The 22,632-nt window shown below is 46.6% G+C and overlaps 1 protein-coding gene across 1 annotated transcript; it reads left to right on the top strand.

Annotated features, from left to right (window-relative positions):
• Positions 1 to 4,917: 4,917 nt before the first annotated feature.
• ACKR1 (atypical chemokine receptor 1 (Duffy blood group)) lies at positions 4,918 to 21,406 on the top strand. Its single transcript, XM_033136304.1, has 2 exons — positions 4,918 to 5,218; positions 20,464 to 21,406. The coding sequence occupies exons 1-2, from the start codon at positions 5,198 to 5,200 to the stop codon at positions 21,373 to 21,375; spliced, it is 933 nt and encodes a 310-aa protein (XP_032992195.1). The 5' UTR covers positions 4,918 to 5,197; the 3' UTR covers positions 21,376 to 21,406.
• The last annotated feature ends 1,226 nt before the right edge of the window (positions 21,407 to 22,632 follow it).

Raw genomic sequence — 22,632 nt, 5'->3', positions numbered from 1 at the left:
AGCGGCTAGGCTGGATGACAACATGTGACACTCGTGCTGAAACATGGACACCTGCTGCCCATATGCTACCAGGCCAACACCTTGGATACCTTAAAGACCACTTGAGGGTCCTTACATCCTAGCCTGGTCACTGAGATCATTCAGAGGAGCACTGCTAATTGCTCGCCATGTTACAAAGACCCGACTGGCTTCAACTAGAAGTCTCTTGGCAGCTTTTCTTATATATGATTAGGGCTATGCTGTTGTTGATTTTTTTTTCTTGAGCAGCCAGTCACTGGGAGGATTGTTCTGGACTGCTTTTAATGCTTTCTTTCTTTCTTTCTTTCTTTCTTTCTTTCTTTCTTTCTTTCTTTCTTTCTTTTTTGCTAAAATATATTTTTATATTGCTCTGCACAGCCCTGACATTTTATGAGAGGGTGATTATAAATACTTTTATAAATAAAGCAACATAAAGATACGTTCTCTTTCCTTGGCATATCGAATGAGTCTCTCCTCTAGGGAACACTGAATTCTAGCTTTTATTTTATACATACACATACACACTGCAACAAAATGTTGCCGTTTGGCCCACAGGGTGCCCTATCTATTCCATTCTCCCTTTTCTCCTTCCCCAACAGGAAGTTGCCCATAAACCTTTGCCTTTGATCACAAGAAGCCCAAGACACTCCAGCCGTTCTTCCTGGGGAAGGTGTTTCTCCATCCCTTGGGCTGTCTGAAACCCTCCCCTTCTGCATCCCTTCCAGCTTCATGTTATGATATTTATTTTTAAAAAATTTTTGGAGATGGGGCAATCAGAACTGTACAGTGTTTTCATAAAGAAGCTGCAGAACAGAACAGCCCACACAGAATATTTATACCTCCTAATTATGACGGCTTCTGTTATTAGTAGATGGGGGTTGGGGTTGGTAATTAAATAAGTCCAGGCTTCGAGGCCACCGTAACGAAACAGGGAAGGAAGAATTGCAAAACCCTGGAGCTCCAAGATCAGGTGCTAGAAACTGGGGGCTAAGGGATGCGCAGGTGCCGGTATGTAGATGGTTGCTATTTTGTTTTCTTGCGTTAAGTAGAGAAAGAAAGACAAAGAGAGCTGACCCAAATTTCCAAGGCATTAACTACACGGACGTTTGAATTATATACATACACACACAGTACAGGGAGTGTCTCTGCGCAACCGGTGGCTCCATTCTGCCACCTAGTGGCCGATGTACACGGCAGCCCAGGCCCTAACTCAGAGCTGGGCAGAGGGCCAGCTGTTTTGGCAGAGCCTCCCTTAAGCCTTCTGTTCCAGATGTGCAGAAGCCTTTTTCCTCCAAACACACCTGAAATAGGAGAAGGTTGCACACATGCAATGGTGGCTGTGTTAACAGAAAGATGCGCACGCTTTAACCCTCCGGAGAGTTTCGAAGCCAGTATTGGCTTTAACACTTTTCTTTCTTTCTTTTTAATGAAGAAATCCAAATATCTTTTGCATGCACAATGAAAGGAAGTTGGGCAATTAGCTCTCACACCTGGCTTGGACACAGTACCTAAGAATAGTCTTGTAACAGGGAGAAGGATGCATTTCGTACAACAGCAGTGGGGTGTGTGGGGTGTGGAGAGAACCTTTCCTGCCCGAGGGCCGCTTTGTCTTTGGGGCAACATTCCGAGGGCCTGGTGAAGCCGGGAGCAACAATGGGTGGAGCAATGAATGGAATTTTTGCCCTTGTGCAGTAGGGTAGTTTCAACACGTGTCTTTTTCACACACACACCATAAATTTTTGTTCGTTTTAAAACAATTTAACCAATTCCATTCAATTTCAATCCAGTACCTGAAGTCCCATCCTTATTTCCATGATGCTTCTAATTCAAACCTAAATCATTTATCTCCTGTCATAAATGGAATACTGTATATTCTGGCGTATAAGACTACTTTTTAATCCAGGAAAATCTTCTCAAAAGTCAGGGGTCGTCTTATACGCCGGGTGGAGAATCTGCGGTCGAGTATATCTCAAACTCTATATTTTAACTGGAAAAGTTGGGGGGTCATCTTATACGCCCAGTCGTCTTATACGCCGGAAAATACGGTATTTCTCTAAAACATATATCCTACATTGCATTCCTTTATCATTCTCCTACCTTCACTTATACAGTGGTACCTCGGGTTAAGAACTTATTCGTTCCGGAGCTCCGTTCTTAACCTGAAACTGTTCTTAACCTGAAGCACCACTTTCGCTAATAGGGCCTCCCGCTGTCGCTGTGCCACCAAAGCACAATTTCTGTTTTTATCCTGAAGCAAAGTTCTTAACCTGAAGCGTTATTTCTGGGTTAGCGGTTGTAACCTGAAGTGTATGTAACCTGAAGCGTATGTAACCTGAGGTACCACTGTATTTCAAGTCCTGCCTGCCATTTCATTTGGCTATAATATTTTCTCAGGTCCTCGGAGGTCCCTTCCAACTCTACAATTCTGTGATTTTAGGTCCATTCAATGTGGGTGGAGCAGGGCCACCTTAAGCTTATCTAGCATCATGGTGGAAGGATCGCTCCGGCGCCCCCCACCCCCACCCCCACCTTCCCCCCCAGGCAGGCAGCAGCTAGAGGGCAGCTCCTCCGGCGGAACAGAGGGTCCGGGTGCAGCACAGCATGGCGGAGGTGGGCAAGGCAGCAGGCTGATGCCAGGAGGCGCCGTGGCCAGCCTCTGCCTCTTCCCTGGCACCCTCCAGGTTCCCCGCGCCACTAGCCTCTATGGCTAAGACGCCCCTGGGGTGGAGTCAGTCCAGGAAACGGAGGCTGAAAAGTCTGCCACTGGCATTTCAGGGATTTGCAGCCACACACAGATCCAGCAAGTCTTGCCCTGAAAAGTTGTTCTGATTCTGCACCCTGGAATGGATCGTGCTGAGAACTGCTATCTCTAGGAGCGACACAAGAAATTGTTGTTCCCCTTCTTCCTTTTTCCTTAACTTCCAGCGACAACGCTTTGCATACCTAACACACTTTCCCTGCAAGGCTTAGTTTTTGATGGGGTGCAATTTTGTTTGGTCTCCACGCATCTGTGTCGTGGCAAAAGAGGTTACTTATGCTTGCTTATTTGCAGAGGGTCTTCTCATGCGGATTTCTTCTTACTGGAAAGAGCGAGGGGGGGGGAGAGAGAGGAAAAAAACACAAGATGGGCAGATATATGTTGTCATTCCTTCAAAAGAGGTAAATCGGTCGGGATCAATAATTCAACACATTCCAAACAGGTTGGTTTGTCCCAGGAGTAATCCGTCTTAATAGTCGCTCGTGGAGATGATAAGTGGTGAATAATTTAGCGTGCACACACGCACACCCAAACACACGCGCGCCGGCACAGGCACTTCCCCACTGTAATTAAAGCGTGTGAAACTTCGTTTGTTATACAAAATTATTGCTGAATAATTCAGATCCTCGGTAATTACTAAACGGCGGAGGAATTCGCCAGCAGAAAGGTGCCCCTTCGGAGGCAGAGTCTAGGAGGGATTTGCAACACAGCCAATTACCTCTGAACCGTGCGCATGATTTAAACCCACCGTGACCTGGGGATTTTCAGACATCTCCAATCTGATTTTTTTAAAAAGCTTTCATCTATTTATCTTATACTAATGATGATTCCTAATATTGTCCTAGGCACTGTCTGAAAATTAAATACAGGCAGAGCTATCCAGGCATAATTTACACGGCGGGGGGGGGGGTAAATTACGCTGGTGTAAACTGTTCCTGCTCCAAACGTGTTCAGGAGCGTGGCTGGCCCAAGCAGACTGACCTGCTATGATCTCCCCATCGTTGTTTCACCAGAAGAAGTGGCGAGGGTTTCCTCACCTATGCATAAAACCTTCCAAGCGATCTGAGGATACAAGGCAAGGAGGAAATCAAGATGCCGGCAAAATTCTTTCTTTTTTGTAGTATAATTTTTTACTAAATTATTCAACCATTTTCACCATAATCTTCACCTCAAATAGTGACATTGTTTCATAAATTGACTTCCCACCCTTACCCCCACTCCTACTTAAACCTTTATATCTTTATCTATTACAAAAAAAATTCTCTACTATAGTTATTCTATCATTTTCCTTCTACCACTCTTATCTCGAATCCTGCCTGCAGTTTCATTTGACTGTAGTATTTAAAAAAAAAAAATTCCACAAAAGGCCTTCATTCGAAATGCTGCCAAAGGGTCTGTTGACTTCTGCTTCAGTGTAACTGAAGAAGTGTGCGTGCACACGAAAGCTTATACCAGAACAAATGTAGTTGGTCTATTCTTAAGGAAATCAGGCCTGAGTGCTCACTGGAAGGACAGATCCTGAAGCTGAGGCTCCAGTACTTTGGCCACCTCATGAGAACAGAAGACTCCCTGGAAAAGACCCTGATGTTGGGAAAGATGGAGGGCACAAGGAGAAGGGGACGACAGAGGACGAGGTGGCTGGGCAGTGTTCTCAAAGCTACCAACATGAGTCTGACCAAACTGCGAGAGGCAGTGGAAGACAGGAGTGCCTGGCGTGCTCTGGTCCATGGGGTCACAAAGAGTCGGACATGACTAAATGACTATACAACAAAAAGGTGCTACTGGGGGAAAAATATTTTTATTTCGTCTGTGTCAGACTAACAGGGCTACCTACCTGAATCAGTGACACCAGTTCACTCTAGCGTGGTCCATTACGGTGAATGGGTCAATCACCAACTGCCCCCCACCTGCCTATCTTCTTACTTGCAATAATCCCAGGGGGTGGTCCTGCCGGTCAACCTGACTCCTCCTCAGTGTTTCCCCTTGCAGAACTCAGAAGGGAGGAAGAGAAGGATGGAGGACAAACCTAGACTTGGTTGCCTCTGCCTGTCACTGATTCCGGCTCCACCTCTCTCGCCGGCCTTCCTTTCTTCTTCCGCCCTGCCAGTTCCAAAGGTCACCAGCCCTGACTGCCCCATAGGGGTCACATCAGGATGTCCACATCCACATTTCCCACCATCACTTCCCCATTATTTACACCCTGGCAACTGTCTCCAGCTTTCAAAGTTCCTGGCAAGTCGCTGGCACGACGAGTCCTTTGCTTCCTCTCTCCTGCTGAGGGAAGGAGAAGAGGAGCACACGTTTCTTGTTTTTTCTTTCCACCTTCCTTATCTTATAAGAACATTCGCTCGCCTCTCGCAGGCAGTTGGGTCAGCAACAGCATTGCCCTCACAAGACACAGCCTGGCTCTGCGTCACAACCATGGGCAATTGTGTGAATATGGTGAGTCCTGCGTCTCAGTTCCGCCCTTCTTCTTCTTCTTCTTCTTCTTCTTCTTCTTCTTCTTCTTCTTCTTCTTCTTCTTCTTCTTTTTCTTCTTCTGCGATCATTCGTAGCTGAGTAAGATTGTCTTCCATAGACACGGTTTTAACAGTGAGTCTGAAGAAAAAAAACAAGAAAAAAAAAACCAGTGAGTCTGAAGGGCCTGTGGAGGCCAATTCTGGATCCACATGTCCTTCCACAATGGGGACATAGGTTTATGGGTGGGAGTTGATCATGGCGAGGGTTTGCCAAGCGTGCCTTCCTCTTAGCGCGTTTCTCCCTTTCGTCCTGAGTTCGAGCATCTTCAGAGTCAATGACACCTTTGGTAAGGGCTCTTCTCCAACTGGAGCGCTCGCAGGCCAGTGTTTCCCTGTTGTCGCTCTTATGGAAGTCTAGACTCTAGAACCATTCCCCCTTTAAATAGGGGGTCCACTCATAAGACCATTAAATGGGACTGAGTCTGATTTCAGTCACTTCAAAAATGTGGCCCTGTGTCTGAGGCCCTCTGTTTCTGCTGTGTCTGAGGTCCTAGGCGTCCAGCCTAAAGCCCTGCACTGACAGTACCATTTCAGGGTCTTCCTGCTAATGCTGAACTGAAAGGTTCTAAAGGGGGGGGGAGAAAGGTTTTAGGCTTGAATTTAGGGTGGATGAGAGGTCATCAGCAAAAGAGAGGCTGAAACAGCCTTCCTTTTTGTGGCAGGGGGTAATGTTATTCTGGGACAGGGTGGGGAACTTCCCCCCCAGCTTGAGGGTCTTTCTGGGCAACCTTCCTGGTGGTGGCTGGAGATGGAAGCGAAAGAGGCCAGGGGAACATGGTAATTTCCACCTTTGTAAAGTAGGCATCCTCAGAGTTGAAGGACACATTCAACTGACAGTTACAGGTGGGTAGCCGTGTTGGTCTGCCATAGTCGAAACAAAATAGGAAATTCTTTCCAGTAGCACCTTAGAGACCAACTGAGTTTGTTCTTGGTATGAGCTTTCGTGTGCATGCACACGAAAGCTCATACCAAGAACAAACTCAGTTGGTCTCTAAGGTGCTACTGGAAAGAATTTCCTATTTTGATTCAACTGACAGATAATGGATCCAATGAAATCAGGCCCCAGTTTAGCTGCCTCTGCCAATCAGAACAGGCAGCGCCATGCTGGAGAGAGTGGGGCCAGGGATGGGAGTGTTGGCATCGGTCTGTCTCAAGGGACAATGGAGTGCGCCTTCGGGGGGCGAAGTCAAAACACCTGCTGTGGCTGCAGAGACCGGCAACTCGTAACGGCTGCCTCCTGTGTTGTTTTTGCTGCGTCAGCAGCACCGAAGTAACCTCTCAAGTCTGGGTGCAAGTCTGGGCAGTGTGCATGAACGTCCTGGGCTGCCCAAAAGACAAGACGACCCCCCTCTTTCCTTGCCGATGTAGTCCAAAGGAAAGCAGAGCGATATGTTTGACACCAGCTTGGCTGCAGGAGTTGCCAGAAGGAGGCACACTCCATGTTTGTGTAGGGCTTGCTCCTTAGCCTTTCTCTCCTCCCCCCCCCCCAAATATGACCCACAAGGCAGCAGGTACAGATTTTTATTCACGGTTTACTCTCACGAATGAACGTAGCCACAAGGCAGCAGAGGTTTAGAATCTGACTTTTCCTTCTCCTTGATTGACAGGTTGACAAGCCCCATCTGCCCCTCACTTCCCTCTCCACAGCAGAAGCCGCCTTCAGTGTAAAGCCGACTCAGTATAAAGCAGATATATTTGTTCAAGATTGTAGTATATTGAGTGATTTAGTGCTTTCAAATTGGGTTTTAAGAGGATCTTTTACGTGCCATGAGAGAGAAGGATGCAAGGAGGAAATACGTCTTGCTGAGCCCCCCCCCCCAGCGCTCTGGAAATAACAATATTTATATAAACTAACAAGAAAGCCAGAGAAAGAGGCTGAGCAATCAATCCATAAACACTGAAATATCAATATAGAAAATGACCCTGTTATACGACATCGTTCAAGGCAGCAAACTGCATCACTCTTGACGACACCCTCCTTAATTTCTGCGGCTAAATTTGCAAGTAATGCCACTCTGGGTACAATGGATGGGCTGCTTTGGCAGGGCTCGGGTTTTTGTCTCGGGGATCGCAGAACTGTAGCGTTGGGAGGGGGCCCAAGGGTCATCTAGCCCAACCCCCTGCAAAGTCTTTGACACACTGCATAATCCGCTTGCGAAATCCGTTGCTACAAGGTATGGTCTTCGTAGAATCATAGAACCATAGAATCGTAAGAGTTGGAAGGGACTCTGAGGGTCATCTAGTCCAACCCCCTGCGGTGCAGGAATATCTATCTGTCCCTTACGGGAATCGAACCTGTGACCTTGTTGTTATCAGCACCATGCTTAGTCTAACCAACGGAGCTATGACCGTCATCAGCTTACATGGTATAAAGAGATTTGCTAGACAAATTCTCGGAGAATATGTCTATCAATGTTTTCTAAGTACAAGATAGGAACATATGGAGATGCCTTACATGGAGTCAGACTATTGGTCCAGCTACCTCAGTACTGCCTGCACTGACAGGCAGCAGGTCTCCAGGGTTTCAGACAGAGAGTGTCTCCCAGCCCTACCTGGAGATGACACTGGGGACTGAACAGAGACCTTCTGCATGCAAAGCAGCTGCTCTGCCTTTGAGCGATGGCCTTCCTCTCTCTTCCTCCATCTTCAGAGGAAGTTTACCTCCAGTTACCTGTGGGGGGGGGCTATTGCTCATGGGCTTCCCTACGGGGGCACCTGACTGGTCGCTGTGCAGAACAGCACACAGGAATAGTGTTGATCTTTGGTCTAGAACGAGCCAGGCTCGCTTGTTCGTCTAATTGCTCCAGGGCTGCTTCTGGGTCTTTATTACAACGTGCCTTCTTGCTTTATGCTGTGCTCTGTATTTTACTGATTTTATTGAGTTTGCAATTTAGCCATTGTACTGTCTTTTAACGATTCCACCCTTTGAAATCCTTGGGAAGCCAGCTTGAAATCTTTTTTTTTTTTTTAATGAAAAGATGGGAGTTTACAATGTTTCGAATGAATAAAATCAGAGGGAAGGAAGGAAGGAGTAGGAATTGGGGGTGCAAAGGAAGAAAGAGGAAGAGAGCTTCCTGGCGACCTGTTTATTGAGCATTCATCCTGATTTATTTGCCCGGGAGATTAGATGACGTCGGAGCATTTGCCTGTGGGGAAGTTATGCAACGTATCATCACGCAATCACTGTGCCACACCTTCCCAGTGAATTTCCTTATTACAAGGAGTCTGGTCTTTGGGGAAAGTGGATTTGTTGTTCAGGAAAGTCTGGTCTTTGGGGAAAGCGGATTTGTTCAGAGCCAAATCCACTTTAACTTTGACAACCTGAATCTGCCAGTATGTGACAGAAGCCTCATCTCTATTATACGGTGTAAGCACAGTTATACTATTTCAAGAAGAAAGAATCATGGGAACTGTAGTTCGTAAAGGGTGCTGAGGGTCCTGAGGAGACCCCACCCACATTCCCTCCACAGGACTACAGCACCCAGAATTCCCTGGGGAGAGGGAGCAATTGTTGCACCACTCTTTGAATTTTCACTCTGTGAGGGGAACCAAGGGGCTCCTAAGAACTCTCAGCATCCATAAGAAAATGTGCTGCTTTCAGCTGAGCAGTCGATCCATCAATCACTCCCTAGTTTTACATATGCACTCATGGGGTCTGAACTGGCAGTGATTGACCAGGAACAAGGCCTTGGGGGCCATACAGGACAGCTCACAATTATAGAATTCATAAGGGTCATCTAGTTCAACCTCCTGTAATGCAAGAACCACAGCTAAATAAATAAATTTATTATTATTATTATTATTATTATTATTATTATTATTATTATTATTATTATTAAATTTATTATTTATACCCGGCCCATCTGGCTGGGTTTCCCCAGCCACTCTGGGCAGCTCCCAACAGAATATTAAAACATGATAAGACATTAAACATTAGAAACTTCCCTAAACAGGACTGCCTTCAGGTGTCTTCTAAAAGTCAGATAGTTGTTTATTTCCTTGACATCTGATGGGAGGGCATTCCACAGGGCGGGCGCCACTACTGAGAAGGCCCTCTACCTGGCTCCCTGTAACCTCACTTATCACAGTGAGGGACCCGCCAGAAGGCCCTCAGAGCTGGGCCCTTGCAGATGGCCATCCAACCTCTTCTTAAAAAAAAAACCCAACCATCTGAGGGAGTCCATTTCACCGTTGAACAGCTCTTACCCTCAGAAAGTTCTTCCCGATGTTTAGTCAGAATCTACTTTCTTTGAATTTGAATCCGTTGATTCAGATCCTACTCTCTCGAGCAGCAGAAAACAAGCTTGCCCCATCTTCCATGTGACAGCCTTTTAGCTATTTGAAGGTGGCTATTGTACCACCTCTCAGTCTTCTGTTCTCCGGGCTAAATATACCTGACTCCCTCAACCATTCCTCACAAGGCTTGGCTTCCAGACCATTGGTCCTTTTGTTTGCCCTCCTCTGCACACACTCCAGCTTGTCAATATTTTCTTAAACTGCAGTGTCCAAAACTGGACACAGTACTTGATGAAGGTGTTGGCTGTGCAGCAGCTGTGGGGGGAAAGGCAAATTCCATGCAAGGGATCAATCAGAAAGAAGTTGAAAATTAAGCTGCCAATATCACAACGCCTTTGTACAAATCTATGGTGATGCCATGGGACGTGGGTGGCACTGTGGTCTAAACCACAGAGCGTAGGGCTTGCTGATCAGAAGGTCAGTGGTTATAATCCCCGTGACAGGGTGAGTTCCCATTGTTCGGTCCCAGATCCTGCCCACCTAGCAGTTTGAAAGCACGTCAAAGTGCAAGTAGATAAATAGGTACCACTCCAGCGGGAAGGTAAACGGCATTTCTGTGTGCGGCTCTGGTTCGCCAGAAGCGGCTTAGTCATGCTGGCCACATGACCCGGAAGCTGTCTGCGGACAAACGCTGGCTCCCTCGGCTTATAGATCGAGATAAGTGTCACAACCCCAGAGTCGTCCGCGACTGGACCTAACGGTCAGGGGTACCTTTACCTTTACCTATGGTGACACCACACATGGAATACTCTGTACAGGTCTGGTTACTACACCTCAAAAAGTATGTTGTGGAGATGGGGGCAAGGTTCAATCAAAGGGTTGGATCAGGAGCCAGCAAACTTTTTCAGCAGGGGGTCGGTCCACTGTCCCCACAAATAACCCAGAGATGCATTTTAAATAAAAGCACACATTTTACTCACATAAAAACACGCTGATTCCCGCACCGTCCGCGGGCCGGATTTAGAAGGCAATTGGGCCAGATCCTGCCCCCGGGCCTTAGTTTTCCTACCCATGGGTTGGATGAAGGAAAGTTACAACATATTGGGCTGGAGGGAAGAACACAAGGGGTGTGGGAAGAGAGCACAAACAAGATGTTTTCTTTTTCACAGCACAAGAATTCAGGAACATCCTTGGAAGCTTCCTAGAATTGTAGACATTACATAGAATCATAGACGTTGGACCAGACCCTGAGGATCATCTAGTCCAACCCCCTGCAATGCCAGAATATTCAGTTAACCCATATGGGGCTCAAACCTGCAACCTTGGTGTTATCAGCATCACGCTCTAACCAACTGAGCTATCCAAGAAAATACTTCTTCACGCAGTGAATAGTTCAAGTATGAAATCTGCTCCCATAAGAGGCAGCAATAGCCATGAACTCGGGTGGCTGAGGGTTAGATAAAACCCGTGGAGTATAAAGCTATCAACTTGCCATGATTGGCCATGCGCTCTGTCCTCTGTCGAAGGCAATATGTCTCTGAATGCCACTTTCTGAGAATCACCATGGGGAGAGCTGCTGTTGCACTCAGGGCTTCTCATCTGCACCGGGGGAGGGGGGGGAGAAAATCTTGCATTTGTATGTTCTTACAAAGGAAGGAAGGAAGGAAGGAAGGAAGGAAGGAAGGAAGGAAGGAAGGAAGGAAGGAAGGAGGGAGGGAGGGAGGGAGGGAGAAAGAAAGAAAGAAAGAAAGAAAGAAAGAAAGAAAGAAAGAAAGAAAGAAAGAAAGAAAGAAAGAAAGAGAGGGAGGGAGGGAGGGAGGGAGGGAGGAAGGAAGGAAGGAAGGAAGGAAGGAAGGAAGGAAGGAAGGAAGGAATACTTGGCTAGATTTAACTAAAGTCTGGTTGAGGAAGAGTTGGATGAGACCAGCTAGGCATCTCATTCCAATTCAACCCTACGATCTTATCTGAATCTCAGGAGACCTAGTGAAAAATTGTTCCATCTTCGTTCACACTAGGAAGGAGATCCCAAGGGTGCAGGAAGGAAGATTATTATATTTATAAAATAGCCACTCTTCACACACTGAGGCGATTGAGGGGGGTGGATATAAATGAAACCATTTTCAATCAGCAACCAGTATGCAGACCTAAATCAGCGCTTAATTTCTACAAATTAGAAATAACAGGCCTTCAGTTTGTCTGGAAACCTCCAGTCTCTGATCAGCAGAGTCTCTTTAGAGAGGAAAACTGTGTATTAGCAATGAGGGGAAAAATGCATTCTGCTTTGTTCAGCTCTGACTTAATAGGGTTGAGCACTTTCTAAAGCATACTATTAAAAAAAAGAAAAAAGGCACAAAGGCTAAGGCTGCAAGCCTGTAGCCACTAATCTCAAAAGACATGTGTAATTTGCACTGTAAGAGAATGATCTAGCGCAAGGGTTTCCAAACTCCCCCCACCCCCGACCACTTGAAAATTACCGAGGGTTTTAGAGGACCACTTAATGGTTTATCTGCCCATTGTAGCAATTGTAATGAACTGTGCTGGATTCTGTGTGATTTATAATAGTATTTTATTGCTCCTTTTAGGCTATAGTCAACTAATGTTTACTCAGAGTAGACACACTGAAATTAATAACTATGGCTAGTGTAGATCTGTTAAATTCCAGTGGGCCTACTCCAAGTAAAGCTTTAGTTAACTATAACTATTTTTTGTTATGCATTTCAGTGTGGATTAAAACTGTAACACAATAAAGTACAAGAAATGGAAGAAGCAATGAAAATGCAATTAAAAATCAATATGAATATTTAATCTGATAGGTGTGCTATCTCCCGTCTACTACCACAAATTCACAGACTGAGGCTGGATCTACACAGATTTTTTTTATTTGAAAAAAACTGCTATGAAAAAATATAGCTCCCAGTGTAATTTACCATTGACTGCAGATCGCTGCTCTACAGTGCCATCTGGTGTCACATTTTATAACACATTTATAATGTTATAATTGACCTGTGTAGCAGAGTCCACTGTGTGAACGAATCTCTTGGATCATTGTTGGTTTATTTGGGAATTCCTAATCTAGGAGTGTTTTAGTTTGAATCTTGTCTCTGCCAAGCACCCAGTAGGTAGCCTTGGTCAAACCTCAGTTCTCCCCCTCTCCACATCTGTCGTATGAGGAAAATAACAGCAGCCTACCATGTGCTCCATGTCAATTTCATGTCTTATAAATTAAGTCTGACCTGTTCCATTTCTGCATTTGTTAGATTTTTTTTAAAAAAAAATGCATTAAAATGGGTATTACAAAATATGTATTTACCATAGCTGTCAACTTTTCCCTTTTGTTGCGAGGAATCCTATTTGGAATAAGGGAATTTCCCTTTAAAAAAGGAAAAAGTTGACAGCTATGGTATTTACTAGGGGTGTGCAAAGGCCTAAGATTTGCCTTGAATCTGTGTTTTTAAATAATAATAAAACCCAATCTATTTCTGAGGCACTCTGTTTTGTCCTTGATCTGTGATTTAGGTTCCAAGTCACTCTCTATATAATGAAGTTCTATGTTCCTCACTCGTTCTTATGACAGATCTAAAATTATCTATGCTTTCTTTCTTTTGGTATAAGCAGATGAAATTTGCAGGTACAGGAGCTCCACTCCCCAGTGGATTACGCCTGCCAAATTGCAGGCAAATAGGTTCAGGGGCCTTGAAGTAGATGAGGTTAAAAGGGGATTGCCGTATTTTTTCCTTGTATAACACGCCCCCATGTATAAGATGGCCCTTATTTTGGGGGACTTCAAATTAAGAAAATGGAGTTGTTGAGCTTTTTTGAGTGGGTTGCCCAAAATAGCTCACCCACCAGACCAACGCTGCCAATCACACACATCAACGAAGCCGCCAATCGCTCGCCCAATTGGTGCAGCAGCAGCCAATCATCAACAGGCCTTTTCGCAGCCAATCACCTGCCCAATCGCCGCTGACAATCTCCTGCTCGCAGCTGCAACCAATCGCCCGTCCCCCCTCTACACTATGTGTGTGTAAGATGACCCCCAATTTTTAACATTATTTTATAATTAAAAACCCATTGTCTTATACACGGAAAACTACGGTAACTCTTCCCTATAATCCATGTTAGGGCAGTGACTTTCTTAAAGGTAAAGGGACCCCTGACCATCAGGTCCAGTCGTGTCTGACTCTGGGGTTGCGGCGCTCATCTCGCTCTATAGGCCGAGGGAGCTGGCGTTTGTTCGCAGACAACTTCCGGGTCATGTGGCCAGCATGACAAAGCCACTTCTGGCGAACCAGAGCAGCGCATGGAAACGCAGTTTACCTTCCCGCCGGAGTGGTCCCTATTTATCTACTTGCACTTTGATGTGCTTTCAAACTGCTAGGTTGGCAGGATCTGGGACCGAGCAACGGGAGCTCACCCCGTTGCAGGGATTCAAACCGCCAACCTTCTGATCAGCAAGCCCTAGACTCTGTGGTTTAACCCACAGCACCACCTGGGTCCCTAGTGACTTTCTTAGGTCGACTAAAAATCCAAAATCCATTGCCCAGCTCAACTTTCAAGGTGAGGCTGTCCTGAATGATGCCTGCAGGATGCTGAAGAGCTCTGCAATGATGGCAATGGCTTCAAGTAGAGCAGCAGATCGTTTTTTAAAAAAAGTTAAAGGAAGTATTCAACTTAAAGCAACTACTATCCACTGTTCTGCTTTAGTAGAATAAATAAATAAATCCAGAACTCTTCAGTGCTCCACAGGCAGCGTTCAAGACAGCCTCACTTCATGAAAGCCCCATGGACCTAGAGAAACTCAGAGACACAGGGAAGCATAGAGAGACGGGGGCAGAAAAGTGGAGAGCAATACAAGGCTTTGTGGGGGGGGGCAAATATGACCCAGATGCTCTATTGATATTGTGGGTTGACTTGGGAAGGGTAAAATAACCCCCCCCCCTAATTTGACTTGTTCTCCAGCCCCAGCACTGCATTCTGCTATGTTTGGGTGAACCAAAAACTGCATCACAAAATCCAGACAAGTATGAAATCCAAAGAGTAATTTCATTCTGATCCACACATTTGTCCAAAAGATGCAAATCAGGCCAGCCCACGTCAGAATTCACAAAATTTGGAATCCTGAAGCATCCCTAAATTCAGATGCCCATTACTGTATTGTATTGTATTGTATTGTATTGTATTGTATTGTATTGTATTGTATTGTATTTGCGATGTGCAAATAATACTGACCTACTGTCGTCTTCAGCTTCCGTTGTTGTTTTTAAGCAACGTTCTAAAAATAAAAATGGATACGTGGATCAGTTTTTAAAACAGAAGTTTCATCCACAGTGCTTTGCAAGCAAGAAACACATGTTTATATTCCAGTTGTTATGAAATGCAAAAAAAAAAAAAAAGAGTGTGCTTTCATCCAGGGATGATAACAGAACTGCCAGACCCTGAACTTGGGAACACGGAGAGAAATACCTTTCCATTATCCAAAGATAACAACATTTCACTTCACACATCAACAGAACTATTCCTCTCCTCTTGGACACGCTTTTAAATAGCTGATCGCTGTCTCCATCCGCCCTGCCAAAACTTCCCTCCCCTAATTGCATAGAGCCCCCGAGCACTAACAGACCCTGAAATACATCCCCTGACTTTTTTCCTCGCGCTTGAGCTGGTGGAACATCTTCCTGTCTCTTATTCTCTACAATCCCACCCCGGCAATAGCTCAAGGTACTCCAAATAATTGTCCTGCCCTGTGTTGACAAATCTCTTAAAGCAGCTGAACTGGTTGCCAGTTGTTTTCTGGGCCTAATTCAAGGTGCTTTCTTCGACATTTTAAGCCAAGGAAGGAAATGTTACTCCATACTGAGTTGAGCTGCCTGTGCTCTAAAGCCAGAAGATGGGTGCTCTTGGTGGCCCTTTCTCAGTTTGAGGAGTGTGGCACAGAGGCCCGGAAAAGGGCCTTCTCAGTGGTGGCTCCTCATATTTGGAGCTCCCTCTCTGGCTTCATCTCTTTATAGTTTTAGGTGGCCTGTTAGGTCACATCTTTTCCGGCAGGGTGTTTTCAGGAAAAGAGACCCGATTGCTGCCTCAAGTAGCAGTGATAACCACCATTGTTTGGTGATTCGTTGCCATGTATGTTTTAAAGAATTGCACTGCTTTTGGGATTACAACCCCCCCCCTTTTTTTATTACGAACAAAAAAAATTTGGAGGCCCCATTGGTGAAAGCGCGCCTTGGGTTACAACCTGTTTTGGTTTACAAAACGGACCTCCAGAACGGATCATGGTTGTAAACCAAGGTACCACTGTACTATCAAAAGAAAGAGTCTAAATGCATAAAAGAAGATAAAGATGGCAACAGCCTCTGAAATGATGGACCCAGTTCCTGCGTTAATGAAACTGGCATGTGCTGGACGTCTCTCCCCCCCCCTCCCCCACCCCCAATGGAAAGTGTTTTCATGCGAATGCAAGTCCAGACAGTGCAAAATTGGCAGCCATCCTAGGACAATCTCTGAGTTTGTTTGCACTGTGGAGTCACAGGGGAGACTGGCCCTGCCAGGCCATTGTTCTCGACTGTTAATTACCGTCAAAACAGAAATAATTTGTTTTGTTCCTGGAGAGTCTGGTGTGGACTCTGTGATTAGAGGAGGCCATTCCTCCTGAAGTTGTGTGTCTTGTCGGCGTACAAACACATAACATAAGGAATTCACTTGCCAGAAGATGGGGGTGGCGATTTTAGCTTAGCCAGGGTTTTGTTTTGTTTTTAAGAAATGGAAAATACCGGATCTGGCCCAACCCAGGGAATACCCAACCCAATCCTGTCAGCTTCCTCCCCTTCCTACAAATGACCAGGGAGGAAGAGAATGGGGACCAAACGAAAATGAGTTGGTTCTGCTGAGGGCTGGGCATCCCGTGAGGTGGACTGAAGCAGCCATCTTGGGGGGTGGACTCCCATGCTGCAGCTTCTGGTGAGATCTCACCGCCAGCCGCCGCCACACAACCACAGCAAGCAAGGCTTCGGCGCAGGGCGCAACCTCTCTCCACCTCACCTCAGGCAGCGAAATGGGACAGGCCATCCCTAGATTTGCCTGCCATTTACCCTGGTTCCACCTCCTGTCCTGTCGGACATCCTGCCTTCTCTTCTATCAGTCCTAAAGGGAACCAGCCACCAACTGGTGTTTTCTCTTTCTTGGTCATTTATGTAGGTGGAGCTAGGTTACACTGGGACCCTTTGGGAAAGTTTTTTTTTTGGTGTCTGAAATGTGACCATTTGAGGCCCAGAGAGGGAATGGCCATACTGAGACTGCGCAGAGGCTTTTAGACTCTGATGCAAGGTCATAATAGGCCTGACAGAAGCTTTCGGGCTATCTATCAGGCCTGTTGCACTGACCTCATTGCCAAAACTCAAGTTTCTATTTTCATAGAATGGTAGACTTGGAAGGAATCCAGAGGGTCATCTGGCCCAACCGAGGAATCTCAACTAAAGCATCCATTTTGTCAAAGGTTAGCCAGCTGACAGACTGCTTTGCCCACGCTTAGTATTTCCTGCTACCCGCTAGAGATGAAAATGGATTCAGTAAACTTCCAAAAGGCAGGCTTCTCCTAATCTGGAGTTTCCAAAACAATCTGAGAACTGAAACACAGCCATCCCTTGAAATTTGTGCTTGCCTGAATTTTGCAATGTAGTTCACCGCCCCCCCCCCCAAAAAAAATGTGGAAAGAAACTGCCAAGTGTTCAATAGGCAGCCTATTGGTGAAAATAATGCATTGCATTAAGGAGAATTGCTTTGCAAACATGTATGTTAGACATGATTGCATACAGAAATGTGCACATCCAGATGCTGATGATTTCCATGGGGACTTAAACAAAACAAAACCTGCAAACTGGTGTGGAAATGTGGCTCACACATCTTTGTTCCTCCTGGTCCTCGGATCCAGCCCCCCCCCCCACTTCTGCAAGTTGAGTCTGCCTCCAGGACTTTGCTCCCCCCTTTCCCCAGGCCACCCTAGTATGCAACAAACAGAACTCCCAGGCAATTTGCTTGTTTAAGAAAAGGCTAAGGTGGGAAATAAATTTCCATTAATTCAGAGCCGCGGCCTGACAGGAGAGGCATAAAGTTATCAAAGCAAATATGAAGGAGGGAGGCTCATTTACATGCTAGCTGAGTGTGTCCTTCAGTGATGACTTTTTGGACCAAATAGATCTACTGCTCCTTGAGATCTTCAACCCACGTGTGTGTGTGTGAGCACGTGCATATGCACGCATGCACGCACGCACGCACACAACTATTTTCCTACACCTTTCCCCACAAAATGCTTCCCTACATCCAAGAATGCCTGATCAGTCTTTCAAAGGCTTAGTTTGTGTAAGGGATGCGAACAGCTAACTCTATTATTATTATTATTATTTATTATTTAATTTCTATACCTCCCTATACTTGAAGGTCTCAGGCCTTTATTTGACACCAGAAAAACGAGCACTCCTGTCTGCCAGTGCCCCCCCTCCTTAGTCTCAGTATTGTCCTTTGCACACCCTGCAAGTACCGAAAAAAACCGGCACATCCCATTTTCTATCACAAGAGAACGGCGGCCATTTTGGTTGTCGTGATCTCGTGCGATTTGACGGCGCTAACCCCACCCTACCCTACCCCACGAAAAAGCGTCATTTTCAGGGCTGCGATTTCGTGTGGCGCCCCAAAACACGTGTTTTGGGGTGCCATGCCTGAAAAGGTGCTTTGGGTGGGGGGCATGGCAGAAAATCACAGCAGGTCACGGCAACCAAAATGGCTGCCATGCTCTCGTGGTGATGTGAGTCCAAGATTTTGGCTCCAAAGTGTTGGAAGGTACGCCTTTGTAGAACTCAGCAGGGAAGAGGAAGATGGGGATAATAACTAGAATTATTTGCCTCTGCCTGCCATTGGTTCTGGCTCCACTTCCTGTTGGGCTCCCTGCCTTCTGCCCCACTGGTCCCAATGGGGCACTATACATCACTGCACAAGCCTACAGTTAGCCAGGGCCCGATAGATATAAGAGGAGGTCTCAGCTGCAAAGCCCATCCTTCTCGGAATGGAAAGAAAGAGAAATTAAGTCAAAAGCTACGAGCAGAGAAATTTGTGGCCCTGCCTTTCAGGCCCAGGTAGCAGGCGTCCCTTTCCAAATGCAATTACTTTGGGTGAATATGACAAGCAAAAAATGGATGCCAGGCTTCCCATCAACAGCCAATAAATCCAGCTCAGGGTGGTTTATGGCTCTCCCTCCCTGATCCTCCAGACAGAAATTGACCTCGAATGTTTATGTTATCTTAAGTCTGGGGAAACAGGGAAGCGTTCGAAGTACGGGCCTGCAGGAGGAAACAAACTTCATTCGGCGGACCTCAAGACGGCATCCCTGAGTTGTTCCCCAACTGGCCAGCAGGGACCAGGTCCAGAACTGCTTTCCAAAAGCCAAAGGAAGCCACTTGGCTCAGGCAGCAGATCAGGCAGTGGAGGCTGGTTCAAATGGGACCAACAATGGTTTTCCCTTGGCCAGCCACCACCTGCTCGTTTCCTTTTTTTTTTTCCAACAAGGCTCTTCTTGGCCAGCTTCCTCCTCCTTTCTAGAACACAGCAGGAAAATGGAGGAAGAAGGGAATGGAATTGGAACGGCCATTGGTCTGCTCTGCCTCCCACCCTGCCAATGGGCACCAGCCACCACAAAGATTTTGTTTGCTGGTTTGTTGCAATTATATCCCATCTTATTTCTGCAAGAAGCTCGAGGTGACGTACATGGTGTGTCCCACCCACCCACCCATCTCATTTAATCCCTACCTCAAGGGCTGCCTCTCTCCATATGAACCAACCCAGGCTCTGCAACCATCCTCTGAGGCCCTTCTTCGTGTGCCCCCTTCGCAAGAGGTCCGGAGAGTGGCAACACGAGAACGAGGCCTTTTCTGCAGTGGCTCCTCAGTTGTGGAATTCTCTCCCCAGGAAGGTTCGCCAGGCGCCTTCATTATACACCTTTAGGCACCAGGCAAAAACGTTCCTCTTCAAACAGGACTTTGGCTGATTGACATATCAAGCCATTGTGGGATGGGAAGAGGTTATTGGTTTGTTGGTGTCCTCAATTTTATTATGTATTTTGTGGTTTTTTTATCTTCTATTTTTATGTTGTGAACTGCCCAGAGATCTATAGATGAAAGGTGGTATACAAATAAAATAATAAAACAAAACAAAACAAACTAAAACAAAATTAAATTAAATTAAATTTAAAAAAACAGCCCTGTGAGGTAGGTTAGGCGGAAAGGCAGTGACTGGCCCAAGGTCACCCAGGGAGCTTCATGGCCAAGTAGGGATTTGAACCCTGGTCTTCTACGCCCTAGTCCAACACTCTAACCTCCACACCACACTGGAGGCAGATCTACGCTCATGGTTTTTAACGTTTGCAATGCATTATTTTTAACGTTCATAATGCATTATTTAAATGTGACACCAGAGGTCACTGCGGAGCAACCAGAAACCAGGCAGACAGTGTGGACAGGAAGCAAAAGAGAAACCAAAGAGGACTTTCCCTGTCATAACATTTTAGAACGATATTTCCAATTTTGTTCTAATAAGGTCGTAAAGGTGAGTGTAGATCCAGCCTGGCTCTCAGGAGAGGCAGCAAAGGAACGTAGGAAGCTGTCTTACACTGAGTCCAGGTACAGGATTGCCAACCCTAACTGGCAGCAGCTCTCTGGGGTTTCAGGTAGGCATCTCCCCCACCTAGAGACACCATTGGGGATTGAGCTTGGCCCCTTCCATATGCAAAGCAGATGCTCCACCCCTGAGCTAGCTACAGACCTTCCCCATGCAACTGCTTCTGGTGACATCATCCATGCATTTGCGTTTGGTTGAAATAGTTCTGCTTGGGTTTTTTTAAGGGTGCGCTCTAAACCTCTGTGTTGTGTCTCTCGCCCTTTTTTTCGGGACAGGAGCCCAAGCCATGTTTTGGAATCTGCTGACTTTGCAGACCTGCTGGCCACCTGGACCGAGTATTATACCTATGAGGAAGACACCACGCTCGCCGACAGCGCTCTCCCCGCGCCGTGTTACAGCACATTTTGCTCCTCGGTCGGCGGCGCCATCCCGACGTTCCTGGTGGTAGCCGGCACTTTGGGCATCCTCGGCAGTCTCGCCCTGGCCATTGCCTTGGTCATGTGCTTCCGGCTCTGGGAGCAAACCGGGCTCGTCCTCACAGCGCTGTCAACTGCCCTCTTTGCCACCATCTTGCCGTTTTTCGCAGCGGGGATCAGCTGGGGCTGGACCTTTGGGGACGGGCTCTGCCGGACGGCACAGGCCGTGAAGTATGGGTGCCTGTTTGCCCAAGGGCTCTTGGCGGCTGCCTGTGTGTGTCCAGCGCCCAAGGCCGCCCTTCCTAGCTGCCTCTTGCCTCTCGTTCTCTGGGTCACAGGCTTCCTGCTTGCAATCCCTGTTGTCGTGATCCACAGCACGGGCAAAGACGGGGAAGCAATATGTGCCCTGAGCCAGGCACCTGAGCTGCTCTGGTGGTCTCTCACTCACGTCATCTTCTGGGTGGCTGTTTTCTACATCCTCCCAGCGGGGATCGCCCTGGCCAAGGTGGCGCTGAAGTGGCAGAGGGCTGGGTGGCACCCGCCCGCGGTCGTCACTTGGCTCTTCTACCTTCTCTGGGCGCCGTATGGAGTGGCCCTGATCCTGAACATGCTGCTGCAGATGAACTTGCTCGCCCATACTTGCAGCTTGCAAGAGCATCTCAGCTACTTCCTGGGGCTATCCGAGGGACTGGGCGTCCTCCACTGCATTCTGTGCCCCTTCTTAGTTCTAGGGATGGCCATCCATCACCGAAGGGCTGCCCAATGAGGCAGGCAATAAATTGGGGAGGGGTGTGTGTGTCCAACTACAGTCAACAGAGCTTTAATCTACAGATCATTTTGTATCTGCTTCTGCCTCTGCAACAAATCCTGGAGGGGGGGGGGGACTTCCTTAGAATGTCATAGTAGCCAAGCTTGCTAAATAAATAAAGTTCTGCGGTCAGGCAGTCCCAATTCTGCTTCCAGAAATGGTGGATTCTGCGACGTGAATTATGCAAAAATGGGCTATTCTGCCTCTGAAAATTGAAGCGAGGCCATATTGTGCAGGTGTAATGAAGCACATGCCGCATACCACTGTGGGAACGTTTATATAATTCAGCAGAGTTTAAACGATCCCGTTTGAGTTTATGCAGCTCCCATACCAATCCCACTTCATTAGAATTCCTCAGCTGGGGGGCGGGAAGCCTCCCACCCCTCAGCTAAGTGAGCCCCCATACCGCTCCAACTTGTGTGAGCGGGGGGGGGGGGGCTTCCTCAAAGGCACACACAAGGAAGGAGATGGAGCCCAAGAAAGCACTCACCCAGACCCCTTTCCCAGACTCTGCCTGTCTGCCTGCCTGTGCCTTTGTGGTCCGCAGGCAATTTGAGCTGGCGCGATGTATTGCCAGCTCAAAATGTCTGGCACCAGTATCACAATCTGAGCACCGTACCGTTTTCATTTATTTTTAATTATTTATTTATTAGATTTTTTTAAATAAATAAATAAATAAACGTTTATTTTTTAAAAAAAATTCAAAATCCAAGTATCAAGATTGCTCTGGATCTCTTGACTCCACCCCCCCCCATCCCTTCCATGGGTCCAAATAATAATATTTACAAACTGCATATCAATACTTGTCCAAATTTCTGTCCTTGCAAATTATCCAAACTTTCCATTACTTTTACAAGTGTGATTAAAATTCTGCTAATACAATGGTCTCGTAAATAAATCATAAACATTTCCCATTCTTCTTTTTTTTAAGTTCTTGTCTTCTTGATTTCTGAGCTTCCCAGTTAATTTTGCCAATTTTGACATAGTCCATCAACTTGGTTTGCCATTCTTCTTTAGCTGGATTCATTCCTTCCATCCATCTCTGGGCTAGCACCATACTGTTTCCAGACAATGTGCCAATATATCGCCCAGCTCCAGTCCTGGCCCATCAGTTGAAAACCAATGGTCTAGAGTGAATTCAGTCCGCCAAATAATAGGCAAATGAGGGAGAGATGAGGGAGGTGGCTTTGGGTAAGAAACCTGCCATGTTGTAGG

Source organism: Lacerta agilis, chromosome 17 (genome assembly GCF_009819535.1).
Source record: "Lacerta agilis isolate rLacAgi1 chromosome 17, rLacAgi1.pri, whole genome shotgun sequence".
Lineage (NCBI taxonomy): Eukaryota > Metazoa > Chordata > Lepidosauria > Squamata > Lacertidae > Lacerta > Lacerta agilis.
Note: the sequence above shows the minus strand (reverse complement) of the source record. Positions and strands in the feature narration are given on the sequence as shown.